This window comes from Trichosurus vulpecula, chromosome 1 (genome assembly GCF_011100635.1).
Source record: "Trichosurus vulpecula isolate mTriVul1 chromosome 1, mTriVul1.pri, whole genome shotgun sequence".
Taxonomy (NCBI): Eukaryota; Metazoa; Chordata; class Mammalia; order Diprotodontia; family Phalangeridae; genus Trichosurus; species Trichosurus vulpecula.
Genome location: NC_050573.1, coordinates 381,642,236 through 381,670,095, shown reverse-complemented (window position 1 = coordinate 381,670,095; position 27,860 = coordinate 381,642,236). Strand labels below are relative to the sequence as shown.

Below are 27,860 nucleotides of genomic sequence, written 5' to 3'. Positions count from 1 at the left end.
ACAGGAAAGAATCTGGTTCAAGTTAACAAGATGACTCAGGAGGGAAGCTAAGCCACACACCACCCAAGTTCACCTCTGAAAAACAGAGAGATAAGAAAGGATTATGCCATTGGTGTGAGGCAAAGACCTAAAGGTGGGCCATGGATCTGCAAATTCAGAGAACCATTAGTAGGTCAAATTGACTAGAACATAGAGTGCATGGAAAAGAATGCTATAGAATGAGACTGAAAAAGGAATGCCCGACTGTAGAATGCTTCAAATGCCTGCTGGAGAAGTTTGCATTTTATCCTAGAGTAGGAAGCCTGTGCAGGCATAGCATAAAGATGGTCAGAGGGCATTGTGGTGGATCTGGGAATAAACCTTCACCAATGAGGAGTGTATAGAGTCAGAGCTAGGAGGCAGAAGGCAGAGTGCCCAGCAAGGCAGGGAGATGGTCAGCATGCTAATAGTCATGAACAAAAAAGCATAGTTGAAAAACTAAATCCTAACCTTTATTAAACCAATTACATATAAGTAAATGATTATAAGTATCTGCCAATATCTCATAATTTTGTCATATGAAATAAACATTTAAGGCTATGGTGGCTTAATCTTTTTAAACTTTCCATCATTATTTTCACAAAGCCCCTGACCAACTTACAAGGAAGCATGGAGTTTCAGAGAGCTATTAAAACATATCTTACTGGACATTTCTCTTCTTGCATAGAGGAGATGGCAAATGCAGAAAGGCCAGTAAGACATTTGAGAGCTTGATATTGTTTCCTTCATCCAGAGTTTTGGGAAAGAAGGAAAGCAATAGAAAGGAATAGGATAAGTAGCATGATTCAGTAGAAAAAATGTTAGATTTGGAAGTGGAGATTCTGGATTCAAATCCCAGCTCTACTACTTTCCTTGTGACCTTAAACAAGTCACTTAATTTATCTGCACCTCATTTTCTTCACCTGGATAATCAGTCAGTTAGATTAAATGGCCTCTAATGTCCCTTTTAGTTCTAAACCTATGAAATGCTACTAGGAGACAACTAGCATAATTGTGTGTATTGAGTTTGCTTCATTCAGGAACATGGCTGCATTGGTGAAGAAGAGGAAGGTTCACAATAACAGGGCAGGGGGGAAGAGGAGGGGATTGTTTATTTCAGGACACACACACACAGAGTACTAAGAACCACTGTCCTTGAATACTGAATATTGAATTCTAGATTTACTTCCCAAGGCACAGAGGAATGGGAAGTCTCCTTTCTAGTAGGTGAATGCTGATTCTGGTGGAGAAGAGCAGGTTAGCCCCTGCAGAAGCAGGTGGCTGTTATGATGACTTGGGTGAGTGGCTAGATGGGAAAGGAAACTCCATTATAATTGAATCTTTGTTGTATATACTGTGGAGATGAAGGAACAAATGCAAAGAGACAACAGGAGGTTATTTATCCTTATTTGAATGCTTGATTTTTGGCTACCCATTTGTAAGAATACAATTATTGCCATAAAATAAAAAAGAATCATTACCCTACACCTTGTTAGGGTTTTCAATATCAGTTTAGTTTCCCCTCATAAGCAACGCAGATGACTATCCACTGCTTTTTTTAATGTACAGGCTTACCTCGGAGATATCGTGGATTCAATTCCAAACCACCAGAATAAAGTGAATATCACAATAAAGAGAGTCACACAGTTTTTTTTGGTTTTCCAGTATATATAAAAGTTATGTTTATACTGTCCTATAGTCTATTAAGTGTGCAATAATATTATGTCTAAGAAAAAAAAATATATATATATATATACCTTCATTAAAAAATACTTTATTGCTAAAAAGTGCTAACCATCATATGAACCTTCAGTGAGTCATAATCTTTTTTGCTTGTGGAGGGTCTTGCCTCAGTATTGGTGGCTGCTGACTGATCAGGGTGGTAGTTGCTGAAGGCCAGGGGGGCTGTAAAATAAGAAAACAATGAAGATTACCACATCAGTTGTCTCTTCCTTTCATAAAAGATGTCTCCATGGCATGTGATGCTGTTTGATAGCATTTTACCCACAGTAGAATTTCTTTCAAAATTGGAATCAATCCTTTCAAACCCTCCTGCTACTTTATCAACTATTCTTCAATATTGTTGTGTTTTAGGGAATAGGGAGGCCTGAGGAGAGGGGAAGAGATGGAGAAATGGCCTGTCAGTGGAGCAGTTAGAACACATATAACGTTTATCTCCTAAGTTCACCCTCTTATATTGGTGTGGTTCATGGTGCCCCAAAACAGTCACAATAGTAGCATCAAAGATTACTGATCACAGATCACCATGCCAGATATGATAATGATGAAAAAGTTTGAAACATTGCAAGAATTAACAGAATACGTCAGAAAACTCAATATGAGCACGTGATCTTGGGAAAATGGTACCAATAGATTTGCTTGATGCAGGCTTGCCACAAACCTTCAATTTGTTTAAAAAAATACACATGCACAGTATCTGCAAAGCACATTTAAATGAGGTATGCCTGTATACAAATGGAAAGAGTTCAAAATTCCTTAAAAGTTGTTAGCTTTTCAACTTGTTTCCTAGAATTAGGTTGCAAATCATTTGTAAACCCTCACACCACATAAGTTTAGTTTTCATCTTGAAATGTGCCACATCTGAAATCGCCCTCTAGTTCAACATATTTTTAATTAATTTTGCTCACCACGTCAGTTTACTGAATGGCATATTCCTACAGATAAACTACTAGAAAGACAAAAAAATTCAGTTTCATCTGTATGTCTAAAGCTATTTCAATGAAATATGTGGGATAGTTACAAGAAAATTAATTATATGCTCAGAAGATTTGTGATCTTCAATCATTGCTGTATTCTATCCTGTAGCAGGCACAAATATAAGTGTTTGTGTTGCGTGGGTGCTACATAACTCCTTGGTGTCTGTTATGCTTCCAGAATTTCATTTATTATTTCAACATTAACATTGACCATATTTTTTAACTTAATGTAATGTCTTGCCTTCATTAAGGATTAAAGTATATTTTAATTAAAATTAGCATTTAACTGATTAGGGAGGGTTCATTTGTTTTGATCCAGATTTGGGATTTCATGGATATAGAATACTCCTGTTGGGAAAACTCCTCCCACTGTAGGTCTATTCCTGGTCTGCAGCATTTGATATTGTTCACCACCATACGGTCCTCCTGATTATTCATTGCGTTTTCATGAACTGCTCTCTTGGTTCTCCTACCATCAGACCCTGTGCTGACCTCTTCTCTTTCTCCATTGGTACTCTCATCAGCTACCTTGGTTTCAGTTATCTCTGCAGAAATGACTCTCAGACTAATGTTTTCAGCCTTCGTGTCTCCCCCAAGCACTAGTTCTGCATCATCAAGTGCTCATTGAACACTCTGAAGTTCATCGTCTGCTGGGCGTCTCAATCATAACATGTCCAGAAGAGAATTCATTTATCTTTCCCAAAAAATTCATCCTCCTTCCTAACTTCGCTATTTCTGTCAAGGGAATCACCATTCTTCCAACCTCCCATGTTCAAAACTCTGGTCATTCTTACTCTTCACCCTACACATCCAGACAATTGCCAAGTCTTGTCCATTCTACCACCCCAGTCTTTTCACATCTGTCTCCTCTCCATTCCCGTAATCACCACCCTGAAGGGGGAGAGACAGGGAATGCCTCCTGAGGAAGGCAACAAGGGAGCTGAGTCTTGAAGGAAGCCAGGGATTCTAAAAGGTTGAAAGGGGAGGAAAAGCATCCCAGGAATGTTAGACAGACAGTATCAAGCCTGGAGATAGGAGAGGGATGGAATATTGTGTGTGATAAACAGGAAGTATGTGTGATCTTTCTTTAACACACACACACCACAAAAAAAGGGATTATTTATTTATATATTTCTTTTACATACCTGTATGGATTTTGTCTAGGACTTTCACTTTTGTCTTTGTAAACCAATATCTAGTACCTTTTATATGGTAGATGCTGAATAAATATTTGTTGTTAACTAGTATTAGAGGGTTACCTAAGGTACTGAGAGCTTAGGTGATTTGTCTTGCAAATCTGGTATGTCTGAGAGGCAGCACCTGAACTCAGGTCTTCCTAACTCAGAGGCCAACTCTCTATCCATTATATTATACTGCCTTTCATTAGTTGATTGGTTTCATTAAAATTAACAATTAGGAATACTGATACATTGTTGGTGGAGCTGTAAATTGATCCAGCCATTTTGGAGAGCAATTTGGATCTGTGCCCAAAGGGCTATAAAACTGTACATACCCTTTGATCCAGCAATACCACTTATAGGTCTGTATCCCAAAGACATCATAAAAATGGGAGAAGGACCCATATGTACAAAAACTTATAGCAGCTCCTTTTGTGGTAGCAAAGAATTGGAAATCAAGAGGATACCCATCAATTGGGGAATGGCCGAATGTTCCATAAGAAATAATGAGTAGGCATACTTCAGAAAAACCTGGAAACGCTTATGTGAACTGATACTGAGTGAATTGAGCAGAACCAGGAGAACAATGTACACAGTTAACAGCATCATTGTGCATTGATCAACTTTGATAGACTTAGCTCTTCTCAACAATGCAGTTATCTAAAACAGTTCCAAAAGACTAAAGATGGAAAATGCCATCCACATCCAGAGAAAGAACTATGGAGTCTGAGTGCAGACTGAAGCATAGTATTTTCTCTCTTTTTTTGTGTTTGGTTTTTTTTTCTTTCTCATGGTTTTTCCCTTTGGTTCTGAATCTTCTTCACAACATGACTGATGTGGAAATATATTTAATATAGTTGTACATGTATAGCCTATATCAAATTACATGCCATCTTGGAGAGGGGAAAAAATTTAGAACTCAAAATCTCATAAAAGTGAATGTTGGAAACTAAAAATAAAAAATTAGGAAAAAAAAACAAAATAAAATTAACAATTAGATCATAAACTCACCTGGAAAGGACCATACTGATTTTGTACTTAATATATATGTCACACAGAAGATGCTTTTAAACAATACAAAGCACTTCTCATGGTGCACTCTCCTATGAGTAGATACTCTAAAATATGAGTCAAGACCAAATTTTGCATTGTTACTCCTGTGGGCTAAATAGTACCCTAGTGGCCCAAAGTAGTTAACACCTTCTAGGGGTCATAATATGTTCCCCTATTGCTTCACCAAGCAGTATAATGCTATGGATTGGAGTTAGCCTGATTTTTTTTGCGTCATGTGCTAATATTGAGAATCTGTAAGTGGAAACAGTTAAACTGTAGTTTGTTATTGACACTTTGTGTACCTGTAAAGATGCTACTCCATGAGTTCCCCGCAGCCAGATGAGCATTAGTCAGATGCCTACTTACCTTTTCAGCCTTATTTCATTTTACTCTCCTTCTCTGTTAGAATTCTCTGTTCTAATCAGGCTGATTTGTTAGCAGTTCCTCAAATTCACTCTGGTAGAGAAATCAGAAAAAGCTTCCTTTAGGAGGTGGTACTCAAACCTGGACTTTGAAAGGGATACTAAGAGGTGGCAATGAGAGGGAAAGGCATTCCAGATAAGGGAGACAGTTTATGCAAAAGTGCAGAAATAAGAGATTGGTTGTCGCATATGAGAACCATCCAATAGGCCACTTTGGCTAAAATGCAAAGTATATGAAGGGCAATAATATGCACAAAGTCTAGAAAGGTGGACAGGAGTCTGATATATAGAGGTTTGTATTTTATCCAAAGATTAGAAGGAGGCATTGGAGCTACTTGAGCAGGAGCGTGACGTGGTCCAAACTATGCATCATTTCTCCCTGCATCTTTTACTGTCATCACTGAAATGGGTTGTGCTAACCACTGCAAGGAATACTTAAGGCGTAGTTCTGTCCTGGGCCTGCAAAGTCATAGACTGTTAGACCTAACCAGGACATTAAGAAGCAGTGAGCCTAATCTCCTTATTTGACAGAACAGGAAACTGCAGATCAGAGAAGTTAAATAACCCACCCAAGGTAACCCCGTTCAGTAGTGGCAGAACTGAGAGCAGAACCCAGTTCTCTCAGAATGATACTGTCCTACACTGTACATTTTTGCTTGCTTTTATAATTCTTTTTTCTGTACATCATTCCAAGATTCCTGGACATTCTTCTCCTTTACTCACTATGTTCCAACCAAGGTGCTGTTCTCTGTGATGCAAGGTCAATTCTCTTAACCCTAAGAGGTTCAGCACTCATTCATTCCTTTAACAGATGATTTTTAAACACTATGTGCCAAACATTATGTTAGGAATAGCATAGTATAGCTAGCTACAAAGGTATAGCTTTTGTACACTTCTGAAGGTTAAAAAAGTTGGGATTTTTAGGAGAAAGTAAAATGTGCACCAACAATTAACTTCAGTTTCTCTCTCTCTCTCTCTCTCTCTCTCTCTCTCTCTCTCTCTCTCTCTCTCTCTCTCTCTCTCTCTTTCTCTCTCTCTCTCTCTCTCTCTCTCTCTCTCTCTCTCTCTCTCTCTCTCTCCTACATATACAGGGTGTTGCAAAACTCAGCAGTTTTAAGCTGTTAAAGTTTAAAGTAAAGTGAACGTTATTAAATATAAAGTAACTTTTTCAGGAAAGGGTACTGGGGGCATGGGGGTAAGGATAGGCCTCTTGAGGAAGTTAGTTCTTGAGCTCACCCTTGAAGAAGGCCAGGTGTCACAACCCAAGCCTGATTCAGGCTGGTCATCTGGTGCTTCAGAATCTCAGCAAAATGAAACATCTGAAAGTTCACAAAAAGAGAGAAAGGCTACTCAATAAGAACACAGCATTGATTCCCTTGGGCCTTTCCACAGTGCTGTCTACAATGGCACTCAGAAACCTGAGGGAGGGCTTTGCATTCCTCTTGTTCTTTTGCCTTTTGTACTTAAGCTACCAGGCTGGTGGTTTAAGCCTTATTCCCCTAGGCTAGTTGAGTCTTAAAAATGGTTTTCATGTCTTTTAAGGAAAAACTAGCCTATACTGCTTTTCCTAGAAGAAACTAGGGGAAGGACGGTTGGGACGCCAGAGAATTCCACAAGGTGGAGGGGAGGAGGGCATTGCTACAAGAAAGCTTGTGGGAAGGCACAGGGCTCTGGGCAGTGGGACCTTGTGTCTCAGAGAACAGCACTTTGGTTGGAACATAGTGAGTAAAGGAGGAGAATGTTCAGGAATCTTGGAAATGTAGGCTAGAGCCAGACTTGGAGCTGTTTTCTTTGTTTGTTTTACTGTGAGACAAGAGAGCCCTGGAGCTTCTTGAGCAGGAAAGTGACACGGTTAGACCTCAGACCTGTTGTTTAGAGACATCACTTTGGTAGCTGTGGAGAGGATTCATTGGACGAGAGAGACAGGTTACAGGATGAACTAGGAAGCTCTTGGCATGGTCTAGGCAACAGGTGATGAAGGCCTGAACTGGGGAAGTAGCTATGTGAATGGAGAGAAAGGAACATTGTTTTTACAGTATAACATATTCTCCTGGTTCTGATTTCACTTTGCATCAATTTGTAGGAACAAAGAAATTGAACAGTTGTACTTGAAATGATTTGGCAGATGATTGGACATGAGAGGCAAGGGGGAAGGAAGTATAGGATAGTGAAGGAGGCAATGTGGTGCAGTGGATTTGAAGTCAGAAGACTTGGGTTGAAATCCTACCTCTGCCACTGCCTACCCAGGTGACCATGAGCAAGTCATTTAACCTCCCCTTGGGCTCAGTTTCTTCATCTGTAAAATTGGGGCAGGGGGGCAAAAGTTCACTATTCAGCAAAAACTGCTATGAAAACTAGAAAGAAGAAACTAAATATAGTTTAACATCTCACACTGTATACCAAGAAAAGCTCTACTTATCCATAAAGCATGATATCATAAACAAATGGACAACTGGGTGGCACAGTGCATAGAGTGCCAGGTCTAGAGTCAGGAAGATTTCATCTTCCTGAATTCAAATCTGGCTTCAGATATTCTGCCTCAGTTTCCTCATCTGTAAATATGAACCAGAGAATGAAATGGCAAGCCACTCCAATATCTTTGCCCAGAAAGCCCCAAATAGGGTCACAAAGAGTCAGATACAATTAAAAACAAGTGAACAAAAATGGAAGAAATTACCTGTAAGATAAGAAAAGAGCTCATGACCTAACAAGAGATTAAAAAGGTTAATAGAAGGCAAAATGAACAATTTTGATTATATAAAAACTAAAGATATTTAAACAAAAAAAAAGCTCTAGAATTAAATGAGAAACAGAAAGTTGAGAAAAATCTTTGCAGCAACTTTCTGTGATAAAGTTCTCACTTCCAAGTATTTAGGGAATTGATTCAAATTTGTAAGAATAAGCATTCCCCAATGGTCAAAGGACATGAATGGGCAGTTTTCAGAGGAAAAAAATCCAAACTATCAAAAGCTATTTAAAAAAATGCACACAGTCCCTGGAGTTAAGAGGACCCAAGTTCAAATCCGGCCTCAGATACTTACTAGCTGTGTGACCCTGGGCAAGACACTTAAGCCCAATTGCCTCCAGAAATAAAAAGCTCCAAATCATTAATAATTAAATGCAAATTAAAACAACTCCGAGGCACTACTTCATACCCATCAAAGTGGCAAAGTTGACAAAATAAAAATGGTAAATGAAAGCTGGAGGGACTGTGGGAAAGCAAGTACATCAATATGCTGTTGGTAGGACTTTGAACCAATCCAGCCATTCTGGGAAGCAGTTCGAAACTATGCTTTAGAAGCTATGCATACACTTATTCAGTCTGTACCCCAACAAGATAAAAGAAAAGGACCATATGTACAAAAATATTTATAGCTGGTCTTTTCATGGTGGCAAAGAATTGGGAACTGGGGGGATGCTCTTCCAATGGGTAATAACGAAACAAGTTGTGGTATATTAACATGATGGAATACTATTATGTTGTAAGAAATTATGAAGGATGGTTTCAGGGAAACCTGGGAAGACTTCTACAAATTGATGCAAAGTGAAATCAGAACCAGGAGAATATGTTATACTGTAAAAACAATGTTGTAAAGACAACTTTGAAAGATTGAGGAACTCAGATAAGTATTAAGACCAACCAGCATTCCAGAGGAGTCATGATGAAACATGCTACCACTTTCTTTTTTTTCCATGGAAAAACAAAGTTTATTAAGGATCTGCCATATTGGGTAGACTCTTAAGGAGCCTGAGCATTTGTGACACTGATGCCAACAAGCCAGATCAATCTGAGCTAAGCTAGATTGAATCTGAGCCCATGCTACCACTTTCAAATAGAGAGATAGACTCAGAGTGCAAATTGAATTTTTTTTACATGACTAATGCAAGAATAAGTTTTGCTTGGCTATACATGTTTTTAATGGATTTTGCTTTTCTTGCTTTTTCATTGTGGGGGGAAAGAGGGGAAGGAGGTAAGAGGGAGAGAATTTGGAACTGAAAATAAACTGGATTTTAAAAATTAAGGGGTTAGATTAGATGATCTCTAAGTTCCTTTCTGGATCTGCATCTAGGGTCCTGTGTTTCTGAGGTAAATCCGAGTGACTAGAAAAATGATGGTGCCCTCTACAGAAATAGGAAAGTTAGGGATAATAATGATAATTATGATAATGATAATAACTAGCGCTTATAGTGCTTTAAGGTCTGCAAAGTACTTTGTAAATATTATCTCATTTGATCCTCACAACCACCTTGGGCAATGGGTGCTATTATTATCCCCAATTTACAGATGAGGAAACTGAGACAGTGATTAAGGGACTTGTCCAGGTCACACAACTATTAAGTGTCTGAGGCCAGATTTGGATTTAAGGTCTTTCTGACTCCAGTCCTAGCATTGTAGCACCAAAAGAGGAAAGGCAGTGCTGAAAGAAAAGGGGACAATGAGTTCTGTTGGGAGCATGTCCAGCTTGAGATGATGGTGTTAGAGCCAACTTGAGATCTAAATACGATAGGCATTTGGTGATTTAGTGCTAAGATTCAGAAGATAGACTGGAGCTATCTGGGAGTCATCTGCATACAGATCATATTTGAACCTGTGGTGACTAATAAAATCACCAGGAGGAGAAAAGAGAGAACAAGGTCTAGTACAGAGCCGTAGTGTACACTCTTGAGGTGAAGTATGGATAATAATTCAGTTAAAAAAAACTGAGAAGGAGCAACCAAATGGGTGGGAGGACAGTCAGAACAGAAAAGCTTCATGAAAACCCAAAGAGAGCATCTAGGAGAAAGGTGTGGTCAACATGGCAAAGATGGCAAGTTGAAGAACTGATGAATGGTTTGGAAATAGATCTCAACTGAAAATTGAAAAGGGAGGTGAAAAAACAGAAGGAATGAATATAGACTCCTTTGTCAATGTAACTTTAATTCTTGGCATAAGACTTTGCTTGTTTCACCTAGGTCTTATTATTTATTTTGCTACACATTCCAAAACACATCCTTCTGGTTTGTTTGTTTTTTTTTACCAGAATATCCCATTTTCATTCCTCCTTAGTATGCCCTGTGGCCATGAGTCTCATCCCAAGAACTTTCATGTGAAGGGAATAAGTTATTAGGAATTCATGAATCCTCTGATACTTACATCTTATACTTTTTGGATAACAGTTCCTCAATTTTACTCTTGAATTTCTTTTTAAGTCTTTAGTTATTTAGTTATTTGTTTGTTTTGTTTATTTAATTTTCTCACTTTTGTTATTTATTTGTTAGTTTGATTTATTTAATTATTTAAGTGAGTTGATTATTTGATGTTTATCTAGTGTTAGTGATATATATGCATGGAGGGAGCATGGTATAGTGGAGAGAAAACTTGATTTGGAGTTAAGGGTCATAGTCTAAAACTGTAGCACTTAATAGCCTCATGGTTTGGAGCAATTTGTGTAATTTTCTGAGCCTCAGTTTGCTCTTGTAGAAAGATGGATAATTCCTATAGTATCTGTCTCACAGAGTTGTTGTGAGGGTCAGACGATAATATGTAGAAAGCACTCCAAAAATCTTAATGTGTTATAGAAATATTGGCAATTATTTTGCCATATTTATTGATTAGGTTCATGACATAATATGAATTTACAATTATTTAACTTCACAATTCAAATCTTCACAAAAAATAAAAGATGGTTTGAAAATAGGTGTTCCCAGTAACATCTTCTTTGGACCAAAAAGTGTCTAAAAAGTCAAGCAAAAATTCAGTCTCTTTACTATGTCCTATAAATTCCTGATCTACAACTTACCACTGGATCCAGATGGCTCCAGAGGAGAGGATGAGGCTGGTGACATTACACGGCCCTCCCTCACTTAAATCCAATTCGCTTTCTAGTCATGGCCTCACCTCCTTGATGTCATAGTCCTCTTTGAGAACAAAAGACAAACAACATGCATACATGACACTCAGATATTCTCTAATTTTCATGCTTGTTTCTCACTTTGCATGAATTTAAACAACTTTTATTATTGGCTTTGGAGTTCCCTTCCTGGTGTTCCATTAATTTAATGTGGGCGTATTCAATTTGCAATTTATGGGTGATGCTTCTCCTAGACTATGAGAGATATTTTCACCTTTTCTCTTATAGGACTCTATCACACTTTTATTTTCATCCTTCATTATTCACCCTTTTTTCAATCTTCTGGACATTTCGTTATTAATTTTTTTTATTCTGAACTAAAACACTAAAAAAAAGTAGCATTTCCATATACACAGCAGAACACAAAAGAGCATTCTATAGGAAGCCATGAATCTATTTTATACTGCTTGCATTTTTTTGAAGAATAAATTATACATGTTATGTGGTTAATGAGTTCCCTGTGCATCTATGCTGGTCTCTTAAAACAACTTACCTTTTTTTTCTCCACATCAAAATGTTTTCTCTTCATATCTTCAGAATTACATTCTTGTGAACTTCTCATCCCTCCTGGGCAGACTTCTCCTATAGAATGTTAGTGTGTGGCAGCCAACTTGAGTTGAAGAATGATCCTTTTTGTCTTCTTTTCTAAAAGATTGATCTTTTCAAAATACACATCTCTGTCTTTTGTGAACATGAGCAATAAAGAGGATTTGTTTATACATGTCTGTAAATAGGGTTTGGTTTTTCTTTCCTTCTCTTTGGGAATGTGGGAGATGAGGAGGTAGAGAGGGTAGATTTTTCAATGATTGTAAAATAAAATTTCATTTTAAACATGCATTCAGGAGGTGCTTTCCACTGTGTGAATTCTCTGAGGTTTTCTGAAGATTGAGAAGAAACTGCAGTTTTCCCACATTAATTGCAGTCATACTTTCTGTTGTGAATTCTTTGATGCTTTATAACATTTGAGTGCTAAGAGAATACTTTATCATATGTTTTACATTTATGAGATCTGGCTCTTATAAATTCTTTCTTGTTTTGTTAATTTAATTTTTTTTGTTCTTAACCAACACCAAATAAGATGAGCATTTCTATTTACAAAGCAGAACAGAAAAAGAGGATTGCACATGTAGCTACAAATACTCTAATTTCTTCAATGTCACAATCTGAACTATTTAGAAAGGCTTTCCCATGGTCTTGTAGGGTCTTTTCTCAAACATGAATTATCTAACTTAGCTCCTTGGATAAAAATACATTTGCACATTCTTTATAGAATGAGGATTTAGAACTAGAAGGAACCTTAGACTCATCTGCCTGAGTTCAAATCTGTCCTCAGAAATTTATTAGCTTTGTGACCCTGGACAAATCATTTAACCCTGTTTGCCTTAGTTTCCTCATCTGTAAAATGAGCTGGAGATGGAAATGGCAAACCACTCCACTATTTGCCAAGAATACCTCAAATAGGGTCATGAAGAGTCAGACGTGACTGAAACAGCTGAACAGCAACAACAAATCTCCTCACCAACTTTCTCAAGAGGAATATGAGATATATAAAACTTCCAGGCCATGAGTAGTCTGGCTCCCTGTAATAAAATAGCATCTCCTATCACCTAGGTGACGGACTTTCTTTCTCAAAGTTCTCCTTTTGTCTGATGAGCCACAAACAGAATGATACAGAGGAAGAGAGGAATAGAACAGATTTTTGAATCTTTCCACAAATGGGTATTTTGTGGCACAAGAAATATAGTAGCAGAGAGAGAGATTAATAAAATCAGAAGACTATCTGATGTGGTTCCCTTTCCTTTACACATTATTCAGGCAACCTTCATTATCTCAATTATGCAGTGGGATTCATTCTTCAAATGTGACATTGCATGAAATATAAAGCAACCTCTTCCTAACAGAAGCTCAGGCTGACATATAGGCCTCTTTTGGAGTAAGACAGCCGCAGGACAGTGCAGCTTACGTGACAGCAAATTAGTAACCCACAGATAACAGAGCTCCAGCACCAAATGCTTGGCTTTGGAGGCCATTTGTGCATTAACTTTAAAAGGGGCTTTCTTGTGCATTTCCTCCTCCTTTTTTTCCCCTTCTTGGCAAAGTCCCATTTATTTTGTTGAAGGTTTTATTTTCTGCTGAAAATGCAGGAAATTTAGACAACTCTTGGAATCCTCCCAAAACTAATACAAACAAGATACATATGCTTCTCTTAAAGTACCTAAAAATAAATGATTTGAAACCATTTAACTATATAAATTCCCTCTAAAGAGGAAAAGGAAGTTTAGATAATGAGAACAGCAATTGTGAATGCTGTTAACAAGGTAAAGTATTCCTGCAAGTGCCAACTTGTCTATTTGATATTAAACTACAGGTTGGTATAGAATGTGTGGGGTTTGCATTGCCAACATGTAGAGAAGGGCCATCAGTAACATCTGAAAATGTGATCATTTTGTCTTGGGCCCTTTTTTGGCTACTAAAATAAGCTGAAAGGAAAAAGGGAAGTGAATTCATTGAGAAGGCTGTTTGATCTGGGATTCATTCATACTGTGGAAGTTGTAAGTACTGAAAAGGGAATAATCTGAAAGGTAAAGAAAGGCACAATACCTTATGCAATTTGGCAAAACTAAATATTAATGAGTTGCTGTATTTGTCTAAATATCTTTGGCAAGAACCAACTTTTATATGGGTTTTCCTACTGAACCAAAATCTTCTAGCACATAAATTACTCTTCAGTAAGTTAATTCTTTTGTGTCCATTTTCAGACACTGCAGTGACAATTAACCAAGGTCACTAAGTCTTATTAATGTAACTACGCAAGTACCCAGCTTACAGGAAGTAACTTATATGGCAAGAGTTCTGACTACTCATTAAATGAATGATAAAATAGCATTTAGCATTTAATTAATAACTGCTGGCTCTTTAAATAATAGCACTGAATTAGTTGTGGTGATTTTTAACTATAGAAATGCACCTTCATCTTAGCCAACCAATCAACAAGAATTTATTAAGGGTCTACTTTATGCTAGTTACTATACTAGGCACTGAGGGTACAAATATAAAGAATGAAGTAATCCTTATTTGCAGTGAGCTTATATTCCAATGAGACACAAGTGCATATAAAAAAGATACAAATAGCATAAATATAAAATTAGTAAGTACAGAATAGTTAAGCTCAAGGTAGTTTGGTAGGGGGAGCTGCATTAGAGGAAGAGAGGGACTCTAGAAGGTGGCAGTAAGGAGGGAATGAATTCCAGTCATGAGGAATAGTCAATGCAAATACATGGAGATGGGAAATGAGAGTTGAGGAATCTCATATGCAGAAGAGAGAAGGCCATTTTGGCTGCAATGCAGAGTTCAAAAGGGAGAGTAATGTTCCATGTGCCTGTAAAGATAGGTTAGGGGAAATTGTCCAGAGCTTTCAAAGTTAAACAGAAGAGTTTATATTTGATCCCAAAGGCAATAAAAATATCATTGGAACTGACTGAATAGGTAAGTCACATGATCAGATATGCCCATAAGAAAAATTACTTTGGCAACAGTGTATAAGATGGACTGGTGTCAGGGAGACCAATTAGGAGGCTGTTGCAGTCATCTAGGCAAGAAATGATGAAAGCTGAATTAAAGTGGGATGAGTTGTGAATGGAGAGAAGAGATTGCATGCAGAAGATGTATTGTAAAGGTAGAAACAGCAAGATCTTAATAGAAATGGATTCTATTCAACAATTAGTTATTAAGCACTTACTGTGTGCTGATTACCTACTTGGGGTGTTAAGAAGGATAAACGTTTCTCCCTTTCAAGGATCTTACAAACATTTGAAAATTTGTACCTGAGATTGAATTCTGCACAAAGATGCTGAGTTCCAACTAACTAGATGGGGACTGAATTCTTTAGTATTCAAGATTTACATACTTATTAAGACTGTAAATGTAGATTTCTCTCATCATGGATAAAACTATGTGCTTCATTCTATGAAATCCGTATACTACATCTAAAAAGTGACTAGGAAAAACATCTGGACTAGACCTCTGAAACTAGAGTTTAATTGTCAGAAGAACTATTTATGAGTCTAACTCTGAATTTTCAGATCAAACTCCTTCAATCCCTAAAAATATAGGCTAGATGATATAATTCTTAAAGATACATCAATTAGAGTAATGAGTACTAAGACAAAGTAGAATTATGTCTATGAGATTTCATATTTATGCCAGAGAAATGATGAATCAATATTTTGATTTAAAAGGATTATCTTTCAGGTACTGCAAAAGAAAAGATCCTGTTGATGTCAGCAAATTTATTAAAAAAGATTAAATACGTATGTATTCCTTAATCGATGTTATATCAGTCAAGATACTTCACCAAATTTTAAGTGCCCACCAGTGGAATTCTGAAGTCCATCATCTTGGCCATAACTGAATGTATAATTTACTAACAAGTACTATAGATGACAACATGAGGCAGAAATGTAGTTAAACATTAGCTTTTACTGAAATTTACTCATTTGAGGTTTCATTTTTTTAGTATATACAAAATCCTCACATGCAGGTTGGACCTTTTCTTAGCTCTATTTTAACCAAAGAATTCATTTCATTCATTGGCTTTTAGTATTAATTTTACTCTCATACATGACTAAAAACAGCTTTCATCTCTGGTGACTGAAAATGATCTAGTATAAAATTAAATTAACTTGGTAAGATGGGAACTGAAAAACAGTGACATTTTGTTCCATAAAATCAGGTCAGTAAGTGTTGTAGCAAACAATGTGTAGCAATTTTTTTTAGGAATAACATGTGGAAACCAGCGCATATGTGACAATAACAATACGTGCCATTAGATGCATCAAAACTGAGACAAATTTTACATACACACACACACACACACACACACACACATATATATGTATATGTGTCATTTTATTACTGGAACAACATAAACAGAAAAGAAAGCTACAGTATTTTAGCCAAAAAAGGTCTCATTTCCCATCTAAGAGTGTGTGTCTACACACACATATACATGCACACACATATATATGGTCCTGTTGATGTCAACAGAATGTCATATATATGTATATATGCTTTATATATACACATCTGTGCTACCATATATGATAACATAGTTTCCTTTGAGGGGTTATGTAGCATGTGTTTTATTTTCCCCTCGAATATTAATATTTCATCTTCTTTTGTAGCCTTCATTAATCTCTTCTCTATTCTAATTCAAAAAGTTCTCTTCCACCTTTTTTCTTTCTTACCCTCTGTATTTCTTAAACTCTGTCTATCTTTCTCCTTATTTTTCAGCTTCCTCCTAACCTTCTGCCATGTAAGTTCAGACAATTTGTTTTTGCTTAGATCATAGTCTCATCAGATGTCTTAAGCTACCATGATGGATTAAGGGAGCCCATTTGTGGCTTCTGCTCTACCAGTTCAGCAGTGAACCTAATACAGTAGGCATAGGGCAGTCAGCCTGCCATTTCTGAGATGTGCAAGAGCTCATCATGCATTTCTGCAGGTATTAGAATGAACATAACTAAAGTGGCATACCTGTCTTTTCCATTATTAATTGTAGTGTTCTTTGCCCAAGTATACAATAGAATGACACAGAGATGTACTATATGACTTTAATATTTCTCTCCATGAATGAGAGGGAATACAAAAAAAAAAAAGGATAGTCAGATATAGAGGTCTTCTAGCTGATTTAAAGGCTTTCCTTCTTAACTAGCTTTAATAGCCTAAACAGGGGGAATAGAGTGATTGTAGCTTTGAGGTAGGAAAACAACCTGTAAGGCATTTTAATGCCAAGCTGGACTAAAGTCTCAGAGTCATCCTGGGAAGAGTCCAGCTCCAATTTAAGGATTCTTAATGAGTTAAAGGAGAGTTCCATCCACACTTGGACATAAACCAGGAATAAATCAAGCACAAATTAATAACAGTTAAGGATTATCAAGGAGGCTATTAACATGCTCTTCATCAGTCTTCATAGGTCATACTTTTCCCACAAATTAATGCAGTATGTATTTAACTCTTATGCTCTTTATATATCATCTTTAAATATAGCATACTTATTATCAACCATTGCCATCTCTACCACCACCACCACCATCCCTCCAAACCTCCAGTGAAACGTAAGCTTCTTGAAGGAAAGGAATGATGTATATGAGTGTGTGTGTGTGTGTCTCCAGTAAGTACTTAATAGTTCTAATAGTAGGTACTTGATACTAAGTAGTTAATAAACATTTCTTGAATAGTATTTTAAGGTTCCTATGTTTAATTGAGAGTAAATTAAAATTAACTTTAAAAAATAGACTAACAAAAAGAAAGAAGTATGATGATCGGTTCATTATGCTTTTAGCTGAAGCCTGTTGATTCCCTCCCCCAACTCATATGCCTGTAATGAAGATACTATTGCTCACCTGGTGACATTGCAGACAACCTTTACAGATTGTATCTGCATAATTGCAAACAATAACCAATAGGACATAAACAGCTTCTTGAATGTTGACCAGGGTTGCCACATTGTAGAAAGAAAAATGGACTGGAATTCAGGTGCTTCATCATGTGTAGACATAATAACTTGAATACATTTGAGGGGCTGTCGTGTGTAAAAGAGGTTGGATGGACTTGTTCTGTTTGACTCCAGAGGGCAAAATAAGAAGCAATGGTTAGAAGGTAGAAAGGGGGAAATTAAGGTTTGATTTCAAGAAATGATTCCTAACAATTGTTGTCTGAAAATAGAATAGGTGGCCTTAGGAGACGGTGGATTTTCCTGCCCCACGCACCTTGGAAGCCTTCAAGGAGAGACTGGATGACAACTTGTTCCATATGTTATAATGGATATTCCTTTGGGGGAGGGATTAAATTATGTGATTCTTTCCCAATATAGTTTCATTGGCATTTGCATAAAGATTTAAAGAAGCTTAAATCTGTGGTTTCACTGATTCAAGAGTTCTTCTCAGTGATGTAGCTTACAACTTATCTATGCTTCCCTAGACTAAGGGTTGCTGATGAACAATTGTCCCCCAAACTCATTTAAGCTTGTTCTGCAGTATGAGTTTATGTGTGATATGGGTGCAACACAAAACCATGGAGTTCTTGATATGACAGTTCTTTGATTTAATTTTTATTGATGGTTGTCAATTAGCTGGATGTGCTATATTCTTACAACCTGTCGATATTTGTGTTGTTTTCCCCCAATACTTTACTCTTTTATAGCTATCATATGTTCTAATTTAAAATTGAGAAACTTGACATTATCTTCACTCTTACCACAAAACATTCTGGTTCTTATTCTTGGCGGGGGAAACAACCGAAGTCTAAAATACCAGTTTTATATCTTAGCTGCTGTTTGCACAGGGAAATAAGATTATTGCTCTAATTTTATCTTTATAAAAACAGTGTAAATAATTTCACCTGGGTTTAGAAGGAACAGGTGAAATTTGAAATGCTATGTCTGACTCTGTTTTTACCAACTTGAAGAAAAATACACCCAAATTATAATAAAAAGGGTCACTGCTTAATGTACTTTTCTAAAATTTATAAGTCAAATGTTTCTCTTTTTTCCTCCCTTCCTCTTTCCCTTTCTCCCCCACCTTCCAGGTATTCTTTTAACCAACAGATTTGTTGGCTTTTTCTGTGGAGAGAGAGAAGGAGAAAGACCTTTTCATATGTATTAGAAGTGCTAACAGTTTTTCATTGAAAATGGATATTTTTTTAGAGATAAACTTTGGTTTTGTTTTTTAAAAAAAGACTGAGTTAATTGTACCTAGTGGGAAATGCCTCCCTACTGTAGATCTGTATATCAGACAGGAGTGCATAGGTACCATTCTTCTGCTTAGGGTAGGTTATATCAGGGGTAGGGGTTTTAAGCCCTGTCTTTCAGTGTCTCTGTAAATCCGATATGAACTGAAGCTGTAAGAATAAGTTTTAGAGTGTTTCTCCTTTGCCCCATTCAATAAAAACTTTTTTTTACCACTCATGCACTTACCAGTTTTATACCACTTGAAATCTAAAACTTTTCATAGTTTATCTATAATTTAGGAAATAGTTATTCCACAAGTTGATAAAAACCCTTTCACTTAGGCTCACTAGGTAGATCTTAATATATGTCAGAGATTGAATAGGTCTAGTGGCCAAATTAAAGACATTGGTTCCCACGGCTACTGGTAAAGAATTTCAATTTTATTTTTAAATAGTTTTAAACATAGTTAAAAGGTTTTTCCTCAATAGATTTGCAGTGCCTTTTATTTTTTAAAAAAAAAGTGAAATTTCTTAAGAAACTCTTCCATACAAACTGTCTAGTGTGTGTGTGTGTGTGCGCGCGCGCATGTGTGTGTGTCTATCTGTCTGTGTGTCTGTGTGAGACAGCAAAACAAAATCAAAGATCTAAAGTCAAATTAAAAGTAAAGATGTTTAAGGAATCAGCCTGCTGAGCCAGCAGCCAGATTAGTAGTAGTAGTAGTAGTAGTAGTAGTAGTAGTAGTAGTAGTTTTAAAAAGGCTAATTGTTGTGACTTATTCCCATATGATAATAAATAGTTCTATTTAGCATTATAAATTGTTGTACTCAACATATATAAAATAAAACTAATTATCTTTCCCCCAAATCTACCCCTCCCCACTTCCTAAATGCTCTATTTCTATTGAAACCCAGTGTCCTCCCTGGCACCCATATTCACCTCCTTGTCTCTTCAGACTCTTTTATATCCTCTGTGCAGACAGCAGTTGTGAATTTTGTCTCCACGGCATCTCTTATGTATCTCTCTCTATTTGCATATCCACTACCTTATTTCAGGCCCCCGTTACCTCTTACCAGGACCCTCTCCTAATTGATCTCCTTGCCCCAAGTCTTTTCCCTTTCCAGTCTATCCTTCACACAGCTACCAAAGTAATATTTCTAAAGCACAGATCTGAACATGTCATCTCTCTGCTCAAAAAGCTCCAGTGGCTCCCTAGTTTTAAAAGTAGAGACATATTTAGTCTACAAAGAACAATGATTCTGAACCCATATGGGTTATCATCTTCTGTTTGACAACTACAGCCCTTCACAATCTGATTCTATCCCTATCTTTCCAGGCCTCTTTACATATTATTCCCCTTCATGCTGTCCTAGCAGTGTCCTAGCTGAACTGGCCTGTTTTCTGTTCCTTATACACAGAAACCACCTCCATGCCCTGCCCCTCTGCGTTGTAGAACAAGCACTACCTCCTCTTTGAGGCCTTTCCTCTTCTCTCCAGCTACTTTTGTTTCTGCCCCCAGTGTAAAAAGTGTTATCACTCATTTATTTTGCATATATGTTGTATTTGTTTCTATTGCTGCACATTGTTTCCCTATTGTAATGTTACCTCCTCAAGGGCAAAGGGCTGTTTTGTTTTTGTTGTGCCAGGATAAAATGTTTGTTGATTCACTCATTGAACTGTAGAATTTTAAAGCTAAAATAGATTTTAAAAATCATTTAACCTAATCCCTTTATTTTACAGATGAGAAAAATGAGGTTCAGTAATTTAATTAAGGTCATGCAACTAGAAAATGGCAGAAGCAGAACTAAACCTCAGTTCTCCTGACTTTTTATTGAATGTTCCTGCCTCTGACTCGGTGCCTTGTGCCTTCTTGCTGGACACAACATGCCCCCTGAGGAAAAGGGCTTGGCATCTCCATCTGCCCCAAAGCAACAGCTTCCATCTATGCCAGCACAAGACAATTTCTACCTTTTGCTACCTTCTCAGTCTCTTGATCAGGATATGGAAAACCTCCAGGGCAAAGAGGAATGATCTTCCCTTTGACCTCAGATCTCTTGCTATACCAGTCCCTGGGGGGAAGAGGAAGATGAAAGTTAGTGGGGAATGGGACTTCTTTCTCCTGTGGTGTGGATTTGACTTTCATCTTCTGCTATGCCCTTTCCTGCCTAATCTCCACCCTTTGGAGGGAAGAGGAAGAGTGAAGTGGGACCTCCCATCTGATCATCTGACTATGTGTCTCCAATCTCATACTGCACTTGCCTTCAGCCCAATCTTTTGGGAAGAAGAGTGGTGCTCCCAACTCAATGATGAACATTTTCACACCTGATCATACCCTTTATATTCCAGTGATTCTGAACCCCTTTAGGTCATCATCCAAACCTCATTCCCCACCTCGCCTCCCAGTTCCTTATTCCCATTCCCTTCAACCCTTCCAGCCCAAAGTTTCAAACAAACATCATGCAGTCTTTCCACTGTTCCCTGTGGAATGCCTGTTCCATAAGCAACCTTAATATTTTCCTTTCTTCTTCCATCTATTAGCTATTACTGAACCCTGGCTCCCTTCCAATGACACAGCCTTTCTAGATACACTTTCCAGGGCTGATTGTATCTTCACTCATTTCCCCTTGGCTCACTGGTCAAGATGAGGGAATTGAAGTACTCGTGGCTCCCCATTGCTACTTTCAGTTTCTCCCCTTAACCTCTATGACTCAGTAACTTTTCCTCCTTTCAGGTTCATGCTATTTATATCTATGACCCAAACAGAATCCCTTTAGTGAGAATTTAGGATTAGGGTTACAAAACTCCAGATTACTCTCCTTCCTTCTTCAACAAGTCTATAACATGACTTACAATTTTTCTTTCCTCTCCACCTCCTGTCCTTATACTAAGGGATATCAACATATATATTGACTTTTCTTCAAACACTCTAACCACTCATTTCCTTAACCTACTTACTTCCTATGACCTACCACTCTTCTACCCCATCTTACCACATGCAGAAATGATCATACCCTTAATCTTGCCATCACCTTCACAAATACACTACCTCCATGTACAAGAATTCTAAAATTCCTTTATCTGATCATAATCTATTGGCTTTTTACCTCTCTCTCTGCCTTCCCTTACAAAACTCTACTCTGTCTACACCATGATCTCCAATCCCTTGACCCCTCAGGTTTCTCCCAAGCTATCTTTCCTGTACTAGCCATTCTCTCCTTTTGACCTCTTGGTGAATCAATTCAACTTTACACTGCCCTCCTCTCTTGAATCCCTCCTTTATCATTTGCCTGATTATGGGAGGAGGAAGACATGGGCATATTTGTAGGCCAAACCTCAGCCTTGGACAACTCCTACCATTTGCCATCTTTGCTTCAACACAGATGCTGCTAAAAGAAAATGGAGAAAAATCACACAACCATTCTGACTGTATCCACCATAGATTTATATTACACAACCTCAACTGAGCCCTCATTGCTTCTAGACAGTCCTACTTTATCAACTCACTCTCCTGCTCTCCATAGTGGCCATTTTTTCATCAAACCTTTTCATCCCTCCACTCATAATTCCCTCTTTCCCCACCCTGTCAACTGAGTACCTTGCTTCATATTTTATAAAAAAAAAAAACAACCCAAAACTGAAGCCATTCATCATGAGCTTCCTCTTCGCCCTTCTCCTTAATTTCCTGTCATTCATTTGCCTTCTGCCATGACCTCCTTCACTTCTGTCTTGATGAGGTGGCCTTGCTGGCCTTACTTTTTACCAAGGCTAACCTTCTACCTACTCAAATGATCCCATTCCTTCCCATCTCCTCCAACAAATTGCCCCCTCTGTCATTCCCACTGTATCACTTATTTTCAATCTGTCCCTGTATACCTCCTTATTCCCTACTGCCTACAAATATGCCCATGTCTCCCTCATCCTGAAAAAACCCTCACTTGATTCTTCTATCCCCACTATCCATCATCTGTATCTCTTCTGCCATCTATGGCTAAGCTATAGCCACAATGTATTAGGTGCCTCTACTTTCTCTCCTCTCATTCTCTTCAAAACCTTACAATCCAGCTTCCAACTTTATCACACCACCAATAACTGCTGTCTCCAAAGTTACCAGTGATCTCTTAGTTCCCAAATCTAACAGCCTTTTCTCAGTCTTCATTCTCCTCAACATCTCTGTGGAAAATTTGTCACTCTCGATCACTCTCTTAACCTTGATACTCTTTTCTCTCTAAGTTTCCTGGACAGTACTCTCTCCTGTTTCTCCTCCTACCTATCTGATTTTCATTGTTGGATCCTCTTCCAGATCATGCCCTCCAACTGTAGGTATCCCTCAGGTTCTGTCCTGGACCGTCTTCCCTGTTGCTCTCATCAACTCTCATGGATTTAATTACCATCTCTATGTATGATGATGATTCTCAAATCTACATATTCTGCTCCATTCTTTCTGCTGACCTCTAATCTTACATCTCTAACTATCTTTTAGACATTTGGAATTAGATATCCAGTAGACATCTTAAACTCAACTTGTCCAGAATGGAACTCATTATCTTTCCCTAAAACCCACCCCTTCTATATTACTGTAGTAGGCAACACCATCCTTTCAGTCCCTCAGGCTCACATCCTACAAGTCATCCTCAACTCCTCACTATCTCTCACCACTAACCCTCTTCCCTCCAGCATCTAAGCTGTTGTCAAGGCCTGTTGATTTCACCTTTGCAGTATCTATCTAACATACCCCCTTTTCTGTTTTGACACTGCTACCACTCTAATACAGACCTTTATCACCTCATGCCTGGATTATAGTGATAGCCTGCTAGTGGATCTGCATGCCTCAAGTCTCTCTCCACTCCAATCCATCCTCCATTCAGCTACCCAAGTGATTTTCCAGTCCAACTAGCCCTCCCTAAGCATTAAATTCCACTGGCTCCCTGTTACCTTCAGGATCAAATACAAAATCCTCTGCTTGGCATTCAAAGCCCTTCATAACCTAGCCCCTTCCTATTTTTCCAGTCTTCTTAGATTTTACTCCCTACCACGTATTCTTTGATTCAGCGACATTAGCCTTCAGGCTGTTCCACAAACAAGTCACTCTATCTCTGGCTGTCCCCCATGCCTAGATTGCTCTCCCTCTACGTCTCCACCTCCTGGCTTCTTTTAAGTCCCAACTAAAATCCCATGTTCTACAGGAAGTCTTTCCCAAACCGTCTTAATTACAGAGCAGGTCTGCACAGTGCCAAAGGGTTTCCTCTACATTTTCTGCTGGCCACTGGAAGTCCTTTGGCATGCCACAGGCAGTCCATGGTTCCACAGGTTGTGTAGGCCTGTTCTAGCGCCTTCCTTCTTTTAAACATTTCTTACTTATCCTCTGTATAGCTTGTATGTATATATTTGTTTTCTTCTTGTCTCCTCCGTTAGATTGTGAGCTCCTTGAGGGCAGGGAGCCTCTTTTTATATCCCCAGTGCCTGGACCAGTACCTGGAACATAGTAGGTGCTTAAAAATATTTATTGATTGCCTGCTTGATGTTCTTTCTATTATAATAATGTTGTGTTTGTCCTTACATGAAGTAGAGACTTAAGTAAATGTAATGGGGGGGAGGGTTGAATGAGTTCATAATTGTTTAATGTGAAAATGTCTTTTTCTATAGTACCCATCGATGAATATTAATTCCTTCTACAATATAAGGGACTTAACCCTTTCAGAGTAATACAGAGCATTTCTCTAGGAGTCAGATGACCTGGGTCTTAGACTGAGGACTCCACCAGCACCTCCTTGTACGACTTTAAACAAGTCACTTAACCTTACTGGAACTCTGTTTCCCGATTCACAAAACAAGGGAAAACTAGATGATCTGTGTGATTCCCCACAACTCTGTGATTCTTTTTTTTATTTTTACGGTACCCTAATTATTTCTACTCTGAGCTCAAGAATGAAACAAGTCTATTTTTTAAACCAAAACTGACAACCCTAATTACTAAGTTTATTGAAAAAAAAAAAGACTTGAAATCATTAAACTCTTCTCCTAAATGATCTTTCTAGAGCTGTTACATATAAAAAGGTTGTTCTCATTCTTTCTAATTCCTTTTTATTTTAATGATCACGTCACTTAACCTGTAATATGTTCCTTTTGTTTTCAAAGGCACAGGACCTGAATGTAATCGAGGAGGTGATTCGAATGATGTTAGAGATCATCAATTCCTGCCTGACAAATTCCCTCCACCATAACCCAAACCTGGTGTATGCATTGCTTTACAAACGGGACCTCTTTGAACAGTTTCGAACTCACCCTTCATTTCAGGATATAATGCAAAACATAGACCTGGTAAGTATGAACAGAGCTCGCAGTCATTTACAAGGAATTATTTTTAAAAGTGGAGACATGTTCAGACTACAGAGAAGGTTTGGGTTAGCAAGCCTTGATCAGAACTACAGCAATGACATTACACCTACTCTCTTCAATCCTAAAAAAACAAGAATGATTTGCATTTTACCACAGTAGTATTTTACCCTTTCTTTGTGAAATGTCTTTTCTTATACCATTTTAGCCCAGTCAGGTAAAATCAAGTAGAATCATGGTTTCCAGACTTTTTTTTTTCTGCCTAAGAGTTTTGGCATCTGTCCCATCTGTCTTTTACAAATTCACCCTCTTTTTTTTTTCTTATTTGTTTTTCCTATATATAAATTTATTATTCTTCTACCCCACCCAACCCTTCTACAACATGTAAATTACTGTGTTTACCTTCCTCTACTCCATTGGTCCTTTTCCTTGTTAGCATCTTCTGATGTTGCTTATCCCCATATGAGCCACAGAAGAGTCCCCACCTCCCACTTGGAAAGCACTGAGTTAAATAATATAGAACTTTAATAAAGGCCATAGAAAGAACATATTCTCCCCCAAAGGCTTCTATTAGATTTACCACCATTGCACCTAGGGACTTATGAACCAAATGTGTTTTATACTTGATGGTACTAAGTGAATCTTTTTTACTGTTAATCCATTAGGCATTAAACCAGGCCCTTGACCTGTAATAGTGAGAAAACTGAGTGGTTACCAAACAGCCAATTTAATAAATGTAAATAACAAGTGAAATGAACCATAATGAAAGAAATGCCATAAACATGTAATAGCTTTACAATAAAGACAGTTGTCTACCAAAATCCCTGAAATACAAATTAATATATTTACCTAAAAACATTGTTATACTACAAGTGTTCTTTGGATTTGAAAGTAATTTGATGCCCAGTTAAAATTTTCCCAGCTTTTAGAGGCTCATTTTTAATAGTATTTCTTCCACCTCATGTTTAGGTGGGCATCTGATTTATTTTGAATTGCTACTTTTCCTCATGGAAGTGATCCTGGGACTGTCAAGGTACTTGCTACCTTCATGGACTGAAGAAGTTAGCAATATGCAGACCTGTGAAGTGGGGCCCTTGAGCATTTGGATAAGTGCTAAGTTGTATATTCTGGCCAAGGTCACCTGTTCTTCCTCTGCACCATAAAGTACTGTTATTTACCTTGACTTGCCAAGAATCTTAAATACCCTATCTTTTGGACTATGTCCTGTGCTAAGAGTCAGCACAGGAACTGTGCTGCTGGTCCTTCACTTTCATGAGTCCCATTTTCTATCTCTAAAATACGGATAATCACATTTTCATATTAAAGGCTTTCAAGATCCTGATATGAAGCACAATGAGGAAGCCCAAATAAAAGGTCCAACTTTTATTGACTCTTTCCATGAGAAGTTTTTCCCTCCAAGCTGCCTTGACATAAGAGAGAGAAACTTGTGTGCATCATTTTAAGAAATGGCATGGTTGGGACAACTCAAGAATAGATATTTTTGTCTCTTAACCAGCCAAAGGGAAAGAAAAAAGTGTGTTATTTCCCCTTCCATAAATACTGTACTCAGATTTCCCATCAGTATTTCTTAAAAACCAGAAACTGAATTATATTTGTTTACTTTCCTTTCATAATTCTCATATACACATACTGTTACTTATGCCAACTCCTTGGACTTTATCTTATGTTTTCAAAATGCATTATAGTTCTTCTGTCAATAGTGAATTCTTTAATCTATACTAAAATTTGTTTAAGATCCTGGATACACTGAATGTATATGATTTTTTCCCATTTAGTTGTATAGTATTAACCACTGGCAAAATGCTAGCCTATCTTAATGTAGTTAATGACATTTAATGTAACAAAAGAATTGTCTTTTAAGTGAAGCATTCTGATCCTGGATCATAAATTTAACTCTGTCATGAATATATTTATCAGATGAATGATCTCTTAATTCCACCCACACTTTACCACTTATTGATGTAAAAAGTAATTCCTACTCCTCACATTAACCCTGTTATTTTAAAATTAGTCATTACTATTCATTCTGTTTCTAATGCTTGGATAAATCTAAATAAATACATTATCTTGAATACTTTTATCAATTGAATGATCTCTTAATTTCACCCACATTTTGCTTTTTATTAAAGTAAAAAGTGAATCATACAGGAAACAAGCATTTGTTAAGCACACCTACTATGTGTCAGGCACTGTGCTAAGTCCTTTATAAATATTATCTCCTTTGAACCTCACAATAACCCTGTGAGAGAGGAGCTATTATTATCCCCATCTTACAGTCAAAGAAACTGAGGCAGACAGAGATTAAATGACTTTTCCAGGATCACAGAGCTAGTAAGTGTCTGTGGCTAGTTTTTAACTCAGGTTTTCCTGACTTTAGGCCCAGCACTCTGTGCCACTACTGTGCCACCTAGCTGCTGCCTCATTAAGGGCTAACCTTTGATTTTATTGGCTTTCTTATCTATCACTGAAGATCAGCATTCTCTCTGCAACTTATAGACTTG

The 27,860-nt window shown here is 37.6% G+C and overlaps 1 protein-coding gene across 2 annotated transcripts in view; it reads left to right on the top strand.

Moving 5' to 3' along the window:
* Positions 1–27,860, top strand: part of DYM (dymeclin) — a 622,593-nt gene that overhangs the window by 474,308 nt on the left and 120,425 nt on the right. For both annotated transcript variants that reach the window (XM_036759110.1, XM_036759118.1), the window contains one exon: positions 25,141–25,323. In XM_036759110.1, the coding sequence (XP_036615005.1) occupies positions 25,141–25,323 (183 nt within the window). The remainder of the gene's footprint in view (positions 1–25,140; positions 25,324–27,860) is intronic.